Raw genomic sequence first — 12114 nt, 5'->3', positions numbered from 1 at the left:
AACTACAAGATCATGGCATTTCCCCTACCAGGAATTATTGCTCAGGGTTTACTACTAGTGGATTTAGGGACAATCTGGTATCCTGGGGATTGAACCCGGGTAAACTGCTTGGAAGACAAGCAATTTACCCAATGCAGCATCTCTCCGGGACCCTTTAATCCTAGTTTGAATGATTTTTGTTCTTTTCTGCTAGTGTCAAGTACACAGTGACACAAAATTTCAAGGTCATTGTTCCTTCTCTCCATCTGTAAGTATTTGAAATCATGCCTAACATTAAGAAAAACAAACTAAAAAAAAAAAAACTAAAAAAAAAAAAAAGAACTACTTTTCCAAACTTTTTAAGAATTAAAAAGTTAATATGCTGCTATTCTCTGCTAGAGTTGTTGGAATGTGACTGAATTTCATCAACTCTTATCAAATATTAAATTTTAAATGATTATGAAAGTTATGATAACTTTCAAAACCTATAAAGTATCATTTACAAAGTGCTAAAGGACAATACCCTTAGACTGATAATAAAGCAAATAATTAAAAAATAAATAAAAAATGGGAGTTCTAGATTCTCCGATCTTTTTATAGACCATTTTTCTCAAATTTGTCAGACTGCATCAGAATTCCTAGGTGCTTCTTAAAAAGAATTCCCAGATCACACACCACCTATTTATATTAAAGATTTATGGTCTTGGGTCAAAGTGATAGTGCAGCGGTAGCGCATTTGCCTTGCACATGGCCTACTCAGAGCAGATCTGAGCTCAATCCCCAGCATCCCATATGGTACCTCGAGCCTGCTAGGAGCAATTTCTGAGCACAGGAGGGTAACCTCAGGGCACTGCTGGATGTGGCCCAACTCCCCACCCAAATGATAGTCTTAGAGCAAATTCCCCAGATGACTGAAACACATTCTAGTTTGAAAGCCAAAGGTTTTTTTGGATACAAACAAGCTCAGAGTTTATATAGCAGAAGCTTAACTTCAATAAAACCCAGCTCTCTCTATACTTCATATTAATTACACAATATTGTCATATATCATTTGTTGATGTTGATATCCTTTAAATCAATGAATAAATTGCATAATTTATTCCCCCCTCCATAAGACTAATTAGAAGGAAAGGCTAAATTCCCACCTTTTTCTCAAAGGGTATCTTGAACATAAACCAACTGAATATCAAACTGTGTTGAAACTGATTTTGGCAAATTCATATAATGTGAGTTAGGGTGTACCAATTAAGGTGCATCAGGAAAAACACATACTTTTTATTGGTTTTAAGATGTGTTGTTTATTGGTGAAAATATCTTTCATAAAGTACATCCAACATATTAACACTGGTATCAAAAGTAGGACTAGATACATTTTACTGCAACACTTGGAAAGGTTCATTACTCAGTTTCAAAAATAAACATTCAAATATTAGAAGTAATCACTAGTATAAAACTTAAATCAGAAAAAAAAGGTTTGTAATTCAAAGTGAAAGCAGCTTTATTAGGGAAAAATAAGACAGCATTAATAAGACAACACAAGTTTTAAAATAAGACTTTAAATAATACTACATGTGCTTACAGTGAATTTAACAAATATATATGTGTGTGTGTGTGTATATATATGTATATATATATATATATATATATATATATATTATTTTTGGTGTTGGGACATACCAGCCATGCTTAGGAATCACTCCTGGTGGTGGGGATCATATGGAGTGCTTGAAACAAACCCAGGTCAAACACATGCAAGGCAAGAACCCCACCTGCTATATACTATCCTCTATCCCAGAATTTTGTGAAATTCAAAGTGAGTTTACTTGGCTTTATCCTTAAGAGGCTGCTCTCTTGTTGTGGTTCAGGGCACAATGTAGCTTGTTTTGTCTTCTATACAAAATAATACTCAGGAACAGAAAAAACATGTAATTTTAAAGGGCTGCAGTATATGCTTTCCAACTCAGGGCCCTGAATAATCTAAATAATCTGACAACAGTCCACATAATCCTGATATGAGCCTTCAGCACTGTCCCCCTGAACATTAATATGAATGCCACTCACCCCAGAAGTGGCTTCCAAAGCAGTGCCACAAAAGGGGCAGTTATTAAAAGTGACTCTTAAGGAAGTATAGGGGTATTAAAACCCATATCATCATAAACACTCAGGAGTGAGTGGCATTTAGTAGGAACTCAGTAAACAAAATGTTGGATATTATTCAGCCTACTCCATACCTTAGGCTCAAACAACAATTGGAACCATCAACACTTTCTTTTTTTTCTTCTTTTTTTTTTTGAGGAGTACTCAACTAACCAAGCTGCAGTAATAATTGCCATGAAAAACTCCCAACTAGGAATTAAAATATATATCAGCCTTGGAAACAAAGTAACCCCTCTCTCCACTATAAACAAAATCCTAGGTGTTTGTTCACCTGGCCAGGACAAACAAAAGTAAGGATTTGCAAACCAACAAAAGGCTTCTTATCCTAGGAGACAGCCTTGAGGTCAGCTCCCAATCACCTCCAAGTCCTGGCATTTTGTGTAATCCTCTTGTCCCTGCCTATGGGCTGGGCCTTCTAACTCCTTAAATAAAATAGTCTGGGATATGAATTTCAAGATTAGGTCACAAAATGACAGAGGTGTCAGAGAGAGGAGCTAGCTCATTCTCTTGACAGAAGTCAGCTTACTGAGACCCACATGGCAAAGAACTGGATTAAGCTGAGAAGCAAATCCTCCCACCCTGGAGCCTTGGAGGAGGACCTCAGCTCCCTACACAAAACGACCACGGCCTAGTTCTTGGCAGGAGCATTTAACTCCACCGCCCCCAAAGCAGAGAAAATGTGAGTCAATAAAAGCTAGTGGTTTCAAGGCACTAAACTTGGATGGGGGGACGTATACGGGGGGATGCAGCAACAGGTATTAAGACACTCCATTTCTTCCACTTTCAGGTTCGCCACCTGAATGTCCAGCAGCATCATGCTATGCACTTGCCGATGGCAAATTACTATCTGTCATACTATCGAGCATGGACATCAATCATTTCGTTTGGCAGCCAAACCACATAAAAAACAAAACAAAACAAAACAAAAAAAAAAAACCACATGCAAAACGAAACAGGGTTTTGTTTCTCCTTCCAAAGAGCTTTAACCATTGAGTCCAGTGATGGAAACTATGGTAAGCCACGCCCTTTCTTTATTTTACATTTTTCCAAATTTATCTATTTTTAAATAATGTCTTTCTTTAAGCACCATGATCACAAACCTATTTGTAGTTGAGTTTCAGTTATAGAAAAAGAACACCCCTCATCATCAGTGCAACCTTCCCACCACCAATGCCTCCCATCTCCCTCCTCCTTCACCCCCTGCCTGTATTTAAACCAGCCATTCTATTTCTCTCACTCACTACACTGTCCTGAGAGTAGTCATGCAGTCCTTTCTCTAACTGAACCCACAGATTCAAGCCCTAAACCCCCCCCCAAGTATTCTACATGGCTGTGGCTTATCTCAAAAAGCAGGTTGCAAGTCCAAGAACAGCTGGGCAGCCGGTCCTGCCCAGGTCACAGTGCAGAAGGCAATGCCCCCCAGTCTCCCTTCTCCCCCATCCCCTGGGTGAGCAGCACCCAGATCCATCTACTCCAGAGATCAGGGGCCCAAGCAAGGGCTCAGGAGGGAGGCGTGAGCCAGAGCCCCGAAACAGCCAAGCCCCCGAGCCCAGCAAAGCCCCAAACCAGGCTCGAGTCCTGGGCCTGGCTCCACTGACGGCGTGGGAAAAAAGGGACCGGAAGTGGGCCTGGAATTGACAAGCCGCCGCGCAGGGCCGCCCCGAGTACTTTACCCGCGTCTCCCCCGGGCAGCGAGGGGGGCAGCGTGAGGACGAACACCGCGGCCACGGCGCAGAACACGGCGACCCCGACCCGCACCTCCCGGATCGCCCGCCCCCGGCCCGGGGCCCCGCAGCCGCCGCGGAGACGCATGATGGGCCGCAACCATCGCGAGGGCTCAGCGCGCGCGAACGCCACCGCCGCCGCCGCCGCCTTCACTTCCGGTTTGGGGCGTACCATGCGGGGTCCTCTCTGCGGGGGTGGGCGGAAGCAGAATCCCGGCCCTGGCAGGCTCCTAAGGGCGCATAGCGTTTGCAGACCTGGATGCTCTCCGAGAAATTTTCCAGTCTTTCATGACGCAGGATGATTGTCCACCAAATGCGCAAGTTCCAGGTGTGGAACTGACAGCCACGGGAACTTTCTCCCCCTCCCGTCTTACAGACTTGGTTGGGCCCGGCATAGACAGCGGCCGCCAAGCTGGGAAGCCAGAGCGAGGCGCGGCCGCGGTCGCCCCCTATGGTGCGGGGTGGAACTGCACCCAAGGAGTCTGGCATTCCCGCTTGGGTGTGGGTCAGGGCAGGTCTGTGTGATTCGATACGTGGGCAAACTTTGCATTTTTTCTCTCTTTTTTTTTTTTTTTTTTTTTTTGAGATTTCTGTATCTTTATTTTTTTAATTTTTTAAAAATCAATTTTATTGCATTTTTAAAAATTATTTTTGACTTGGGGGCCACACCCAGCCATGCTCAGGGTTTATTCCTGGCTCTGCAATTTAGGAATCAGGCCTGATGTGTTTTGGAGGAACCATATGGAGAGCTGGAGAGAGAGAATTTAACCATTGAACTGGAAAATTTGAACATCTGTATTAATACAAATAACTCATTCTGTGATCATGGTGTCCCCTGATTGAATAGAAATGGAGCAGTCTGGTAGAGCTTTGACTACAAAGTGATAAACAAAAGGACTACCGTATATTTACCAATAGCTGCAGTGAAAAAATAATGGGATACTGCTCAACCACACTGAAGGTTATTACAATTCTAAGACTTACATTTTACACCATGATATCGATTATTGTGGAAGGAGATGTGAAGAAGACAACCTTAACGAAATGTATATCAATATACACAGAAGATCTGAAGAGACCATAGGAAATACGTTATAAGCTATTTATCAGAAACACTGTGCCTCACTGTAGAATAATTGACATGTACATGTACATGGCAGCCATTGTGTCAGCCATGCTTTCTCAGTCATCTGTGTGCTCTTGAGGGCAGATGCTGTGTGATGTGCTCCTTTATAAACAGCTTCCCATGAGTCCTGAGTTTCTACCTCGCTTCCCTAGAGCTCCTCTCACCTTGACTAAGGCCTGGACTCAGAGATGCTGTCACTATTTGAATAAAACAAAATATGGAATTAACTTTTAAGATTAGGTTTTAGAGGGGCTGGAGTGGTGGCACAAGCAGTTGGGCATTTGCCTTGCACGCGGCTCGCCTAGAACAGATCTCCGGTGTCCCATCTGGTTCCCCAATCCAGGAGGGATTTCTGGGCTCATAGCCAGGAGTAACCCCTCAGCATCACTGGGTGCGGCCCAAAAAGAAAAAAAAAAGATTAGGTTTTAAAAAATGACTTGATAATTTACAATAAATCCATTTAAAATATTTTGATAGTTTACATTCATTTTTAAAATGTGGGATGAGGGAATAGAGTGATAGCATAGTGATAGGGTGTTTGCCTTGCAAGTGGCCGACCAGGGACAGACCTGGGTTCAATCCAGGTATCCCATATGGTCCCCAGAGCCTGCCAGGAACAATTTCTGAGCAAAGAACCAGGAGTAAACCCTGAGTGCTCCCAAGTGTGACCCTACTCCACCCCAAATGAAGCTAAGGAAGAAATGACATCTGGGAATGTGGTGTAGTCAGGGGTTACAAGAGAGGTGGGGAGAAGGTCCTGTAATCTAAGTGAGCTTTCACATATCAAAGGAAGAGGTTGCCGGGAAGAGGAAGTCAGGGAACCCCTTTGTTTAGGATTTGAGCTATGTTCACCTTCCACGTGGTGGCCCTGAAACTTGAGCTTTAGTAGCTTCATCTTCTGCGCATGAAGAAATGCCAGCTCATGGTCTGCTCTTTAGTACCTCACAGTGACCATGCTCACTCTTGCCTCTTGGGCCACACACAACTCTAGCCTCCTTTTACCACTGGTCCCTCTGTCCCGAAGAATCCATTTCTGAGGGGCCCTAAAACAGACGACTGAAGGCTCAGTTGGAGACTTATGCTCTTTCTTTCTGTCACTTTATCTCCATGCCTTTACTAAAACTTTAACTAGTAATGATATGAGATGTACTCAAAACTAAATACCATAAATATTTTGAGATAAGAGTTTTTTCAACCCAATTGCCCTGATTTTCTCACACACCGTGTGTGTGAACCAGAGACTCATATATGCAAGACACGTTTATACATGTTCTACCACTGAACTATAATCTCTTTTTTTTAATCTCGAGACCATTGTGAATTACAAGTATTTCAGGCATATTGTGACAGTGAACTGGGGACATTCCCACCACCAGTGTTAGCCTCCCTCCACTGTAGTTCCCTGCATGCATCCCACACCTTCACCCTTAGCTCCGTGAACTGCTAGTGTAACAGGCCCATGTTGTGTTTAGCTTGTTATAAGAGCCATAATCTCTTACCATACCTTCATTGGTAATACTTACATGATATACTTGTGACTAAACTGCTGACGGGTACAACCATTATTAAATGGTACTTAACAAATGTTATGCGCTTAACAACTACTACTTCACAAGTATTGATTAGTGAAAAATTAACAATAGTAAATTCTTGCATCTATTAGGTCAGGGGTCTCAAACTCGCAGCCCGTGGGCCATTTGTGGCCCTCCGTACAACATTTTGTGGCCCGCGGCTGGCCTTCAAATATCGCAGTATTCGTGATTATTTGCTTACCGAAAAATCGCAATAAAAATCGCATTAGTAAGGAAAAAATCGCATTAAACATTTACATACCCGGAGCAGTTCCGTTCGGGTTATGCAAATGTTTACAGCGAATTTTTGCGATATTTTTTCTTACTAATGCAATTTTTTATTGCGAATATTTGGTAAGCGAATAATCGCGAATACTTTGCGCCTAGCACAGACGTCATTTTTGCTGCTCCTGCCCGCTGTCCCTTGCATTATCGGAGGCCTAAGGGAGAGAAGTGAGAGAAGTTTATTACCGAATTAGATTTTGTCATACCTTCATCATGACTTCATCAAAGCCTGCAGTGAAGAGAAAGATTGATGACAAGCACAGACAATTTCAGGAAAAGTGGGAGACGCAGTATTTCTTTGCTGAGCACAGGGGCATCCCCACATGTCTTATTTGCTCAGAGAAAGTTGCAATGCACAAGGAATACAACTTGAAACACCATTATTCAACTAAACATGCTGAGGAATGTGCAAAATATCAAGGAAATGAAAGAGCCAAGCAGCTTGCCAGTCTTAAAGTATGTCTAATGAGGCAACAAGATTTTTTTCAAGAAAGCAACCAAAGAGAATGTTGCATCAGTAGAAGCTAGTTACATGGTTAGTTACATGGTTTGTTAAAAAATGCATGTTACAGGCTGCAAGTATTATCTGTCTGGAAAAGAAAGGTCAGTTTAGCAAAATCACCCTTTCTGCCAACACTGTGCAGAGCGCATTTCTGACATGTCAAGTGACATTTATCATCAACTGTGTGAGAAAGCCAAATGTTTTTGATGCATGCTCAGTTGCTCTTGACGAGGGCACAGATATAACAGACACTGCGCAGCTCACAATTTATGTCCGTGGTATTGATTGCAATTTTGAATTGACAGAGGAGCTGCTCACAATAATTCCAATGCATGGCCAGACCACTGCTAATGAGATATTTTGGCATCTGTGTGATGCCATTGAGAATGCAGATTTGCCATGGAAGAGGTTTGTTGGAATAATAACCGATGGAGTGCCATCGATGACAGGGAGGAAAAATGGACTGGTGGCACTTGTTCAAAAAAAACTTGAAGAGGAGGATGTAGAGAAGGCCATTGCTCTTCACTCCATTATCCATCGGCAGGCCCTTTGCAGTAAATGCCTGCTGTGTGACAATGTGATGTCTGTTGTGGTGAAATGCATCAACCAAATCAGATCCAGGGGCTTAAAGCACAGGAGGTTCCATGCTTTTTTAGAGGAAATGGAGTCAGAATATGGAGATGTGCTCTGTTTCACCAAGGTACGTTGGCTCAGCAGGGGAAATGTCCTGAAAAGATTTTTTGAGTTGAGAGAAGAGAAACTTCATGGAGAAGGATGGGAATGCTGTTTCTGAGTTGAGTGATCACAAATGGCTCATGGACTTAGCTTTTCTTGTTGGCATCACACATAAGCTGATTGTACTAAACAAGATGTTACAAGGCCCGGGGCAGCTTATCAGTGCTGCCTATGACAATGTGAGAGCATTCTCCACAAGACTTGTGTTATGGAAATCCCAGCTCTCTCAGACAAACCTTTGCCATTTCCCAGCATGCAAAGAACTTGTGGATGCAGGCATACCATTCAGTGGTAAGAAATATGTTGATGCTATTTTTAAGTTAGAGAAAGAATTTGATCACAGATTTGCAGACTTCCAAAAGCACAGAGCCACTTTCCAAATTTTTGTGGACCCCTTTTCCTTTGATGTGCAAGATGCCCCTCCTGTGCTTCAAATGGAGCTCATTGACCTGCAATGCAACTCTGATCTCAAAGCCAAGTTCAGGGAGATTAGTGGAAAAGCAGACATGCATGGGCAATTTTTGAGAAAATTGCCCCCCAGCTTCCCTGAGCTTTCCTGAATGTTCAAGCGCACCATGTACCTTTTTGGGAGCACATATTTGTGTGGAAAGTTATTTTTCACATTGAAATTCAATAAGTCAAAGTACAGGTCTAGACTTAATGATGATCATCTTCAAGCCATACTGAGGGTCTCAACTGCTTCCTCTTAAAGCCAAATGTGGTTCAGATTTGTGAGAAGCGCTATCAAGTCTCTGGCAGCAAGGAATAGGCAAAAGATGCCATGTTCAGAACAACTGTTCATGATCTTCACTCAACGTTCTATTTATGTTCAGAAGAAATAATTAGAACGGTTAATAATTACGTTTGAGGACTTTTTTTTTTTTTTTTTTTTTTTTTTGGTTTTTGGGCCACACCCGGTAACGCTCAGGGGTTACTCCTGGCTATGCGCTCAGAAGTCGCTCCTGGCTTGGGGGACCATATGGGACGCCGGGGGATCGAACCGCGGTCCGTCTCCTAGGCTAGCGCAGGTAAGGCAGGCACCTTACCTCCAGCGCCACCGCCCGGCCCCCGTTTGAGGACTTTTTTGTGAAATCTCTTATGCGGCCCTGCCTCACCCCAACTTTGCCTCCTGCGGCCCCAGGTAAATTTGAGTTTGAGACCCTTGTATTAGGTCTTGCATCTATTAGCTACTAGTAGCTGAGACCCTGCTACAGTGGCTTAACTATGCAAAAGCTTATTCTTTTGTCTAAAGTAGTTTTATGGGAAGTCAGCCCCAGCTGGCTTGATGACTCCTTGAAATCATTCTAGAAAGAATTGATTTCCTTCTCTCACTTTTGCCCAACTCATTGTATATCCCCAAGATCATCTGCTATCCAAAATGACTAAGTGCTCCATGATCTTATATCTTTATTTGAGAAAAAAATATAGGACAAGGGTCAGATTTAAATAACCAAACCAAAGTCAATGACAATAGAATCAAGATACTCAACCTATAACAAGCTATACAGAAATGGACTTGTTACACTAGCAGTCCAGGGGGTTAAGGCTGGAGGTATGGGATGTATGCTGGGAGCTATGTTAGAGGGAGATAAACACTGGTCGTGGAAATGGCCCTAATTTAAAGTCACTATGTGTCTGAAATACAACTGTGAAAGACTTGCAATTCACATTGGTTTCAATAGAAAAATCAAAAATTAATATAGGGCTAGATGGGTATGACCCATCCTTTAAAAGAATATTCTAGAAATGCATTTCATTATATTACCCTAATCTTAATTAATAATAACTGAGTAATAGGCCACCCTAGAAGCAAAGAAAACTTAAGAAATGTACTTTTTCAGATTCTACTACAAAAGAAAAAGTTATGGGGCTGGAGCAGTGGCGCAAGTGGTAGGGCATTTGCCTTGCTCGCGCTAACCTAAGATGGACTGCAGTTTGGTCCCCCAGCATCCCATATGGTCCCCAAGCCAGGAGCAATTTCTGAGCCAGGAGTAACACATGAGTGTCACTGGGTGTGGCCCAAAAACAAAAAACAAATACAAAACAAAACAAAAAAGTTACGAATGTCTCTTGGTAAGTAACCAGCAGGTACTTCTAGCATTAGATTTAATAGCCTGGAGATGTTTGAATCATGCAGGTAGTAGGTTAAAATATAAGCAACTGGAAGGAAAAAAAATGAACACATTTGCATAATGCATAGCAACAAAGAGAACATGAGCAGTAGTATGACATCACAGAGGCTGAAATGTCATGAGTTTATTGTAATCCAAGAGAGCATCTGAAGAGTAAAAGTGAGGAAGTAAAGAGGTAGAGGAAGCTAGAGGAGATGGAACCAAAGAAAAGGAAGAATGAACTAGAAGGTTTGAAGGTGAGAGAAATTGAGGCAGCATAAAACAGTGGGCCTTGATCCTTGGGCTATATGGGACTTGACCCAACAAACTCTACAGGGAATATTTACCAACTGTATATTCATTCTTCATTTTACAGTAGGTTAGAGACAGTTGTTATAGCAGACTGGGAAAAAAATAAGTGTACCACATATGATTAAATTAGAGAAACAAGGGCCAGAGAGATAGCACAGAGGTAGGGTATTTGCCTTGCAAGCAGCCAATCCAGGATGGACTGTGGTTCGAATCTCAGCATCCCATATAGTCCCCGAGCCTGCCAGGAGTGATTTCTGACAGCAGAATCAGGAGTAGCCCCTGAGTGCCGCTGGGCGTGGCCCAAAAGCCAAAAATAAATAAATAAATAAATGAATAAATAAATAAAATTAGAGAAACAACTAGTAAAAAAGAGAGATAATATTACAAAGGATTATCTTATATGATAATCAGGACTGGCTAGGTAAGTCTTAAATATGGAATAAGCCATCAGCTAGGACAGCTGAGAAACCTGGTATATGGAATGATTTTAATGTGCCCACTAGAATGGCTTCTTCAACAGGAAGTCCTCAGTTATACTCCCAGTGCTTTGAATTGTTGGATTTGGCCTACTTAGATGATTTAGTGTTGCATTAAATAATTAACGATGGTGCTGGATGGAGGTGGATGGATGGATGGAGGTATCTTTCTCTGCCATCCCAGGCCACGTGGCTTCGCAATCCCCATTCAGCTGGCGGGTCCCAGGTTTAGGTGAATGGCGGAGTCACTCATCCAGAGACAGGCATCAGGAAGCATCAACTTTATTCATACCCTGTCCACCACATGTGTGGCCTATATAATAACCTTTCAAGTATTCAGCCATTCTTAGCTAGCCCTGCATCTTAACTCCTTTCAGCCATCTTCCATTTGACCTCCATGCTGGTCAAAGACCAAAAGAGCGAAAGGGCCTAAGCCCCTGGGTCAAAGGCCTTATATAACCTTTCAAGACCACTCCCCGGAATGGGAGGGTCTCAGGTAGGTACACCTAAATCCAGGGTGGAGTTACAATTTAGAATAGCTATTTATCTTTCCTCCCTTTTATAAATTTTTTCTTTCTTTTTTTCTTTCCACCCTTCCTATCATCCTTCCTCCCTCCCTTCCAAAACCACTAAAACTGTGGTCACCACTCCACATGGTGCTACATTACTGAAAGTGGGCATATAAAAATTTTGGCAATAATAAACATTCTCTAAATGTGCGACAGAATTTAATTTAAAACCAATGATATCATGAATCTCTTGTGTTTTTGGTAGTGCTTGCCTCAGTGGGACTTCTTGGGGGAAAAGGGATCACAAGTAGAGGAAGCTAAAAAAGACCTGTTTTAGATGATGACCTGGGCTCACTCCCAGCTGGAGGATGCAAGAATAATGATAGTTAAATCCTAACCATAGAGGGATTAGCAATAAGGCCCCGTGAATACAAAGATAAACTGCAAGATAAGTGTCAAAAAACACAAGACATCTATCAAAAGAAGACATGTATATAGCACAGTGGGCAATTAAAACCTTCCTACTGTTTTATTTTTTCACAGGCTCAATGGAAGTCCTGATTCCCTGCAGGAATGCCCCTGGTTCAGTATATCATTTGATTGAATCATGAGGTTATTCTCAGGACA

General features: G+C 42.2%; 1 protein-coding gene across 1 annotated transcript in view; it reads right to left on the bottom strand.

Moving 5' to 3' along the window:
* Positions 1 to 4035, bottom strand: part of TMEM260 (transmembrane protein 260) — a 59324-nt gene extending 55289 nt beyond the window's left edge. Inside the window, exon 1 of the mRNA XM_049770243.1 lies at positions 3810 to 4035. Coding sequence (XP_049626200.1) covers positions 3810 to 4035 — 226 coding nt within the window. The remainder of the gene's footprint in view (positions 1 to 3809) is intronic.
* Positions 4036 to 12114: the final 8079 nt, after the last annotated feature.

The sequence above is a fragment of the Suncus etruscus genome, chromosome 3, assembly GCF_024139225.1.
Source record: "Suncus etruscus isolate mSunEtr1 chromosome 3, mSunEtr1.pri.cur, whole genome shotgun sequence".
NCBI lineage: Eukaryota > Metazoa > Chordata > Mammalia > Eulipotyphla > Soricidae > Suncus > Suncus etruscus.
The sequence above is the reverse complement of the archived record's forward strand: the minus strand, read 5'-3'. Positions and strand labels throughout refer to the sequence as shown.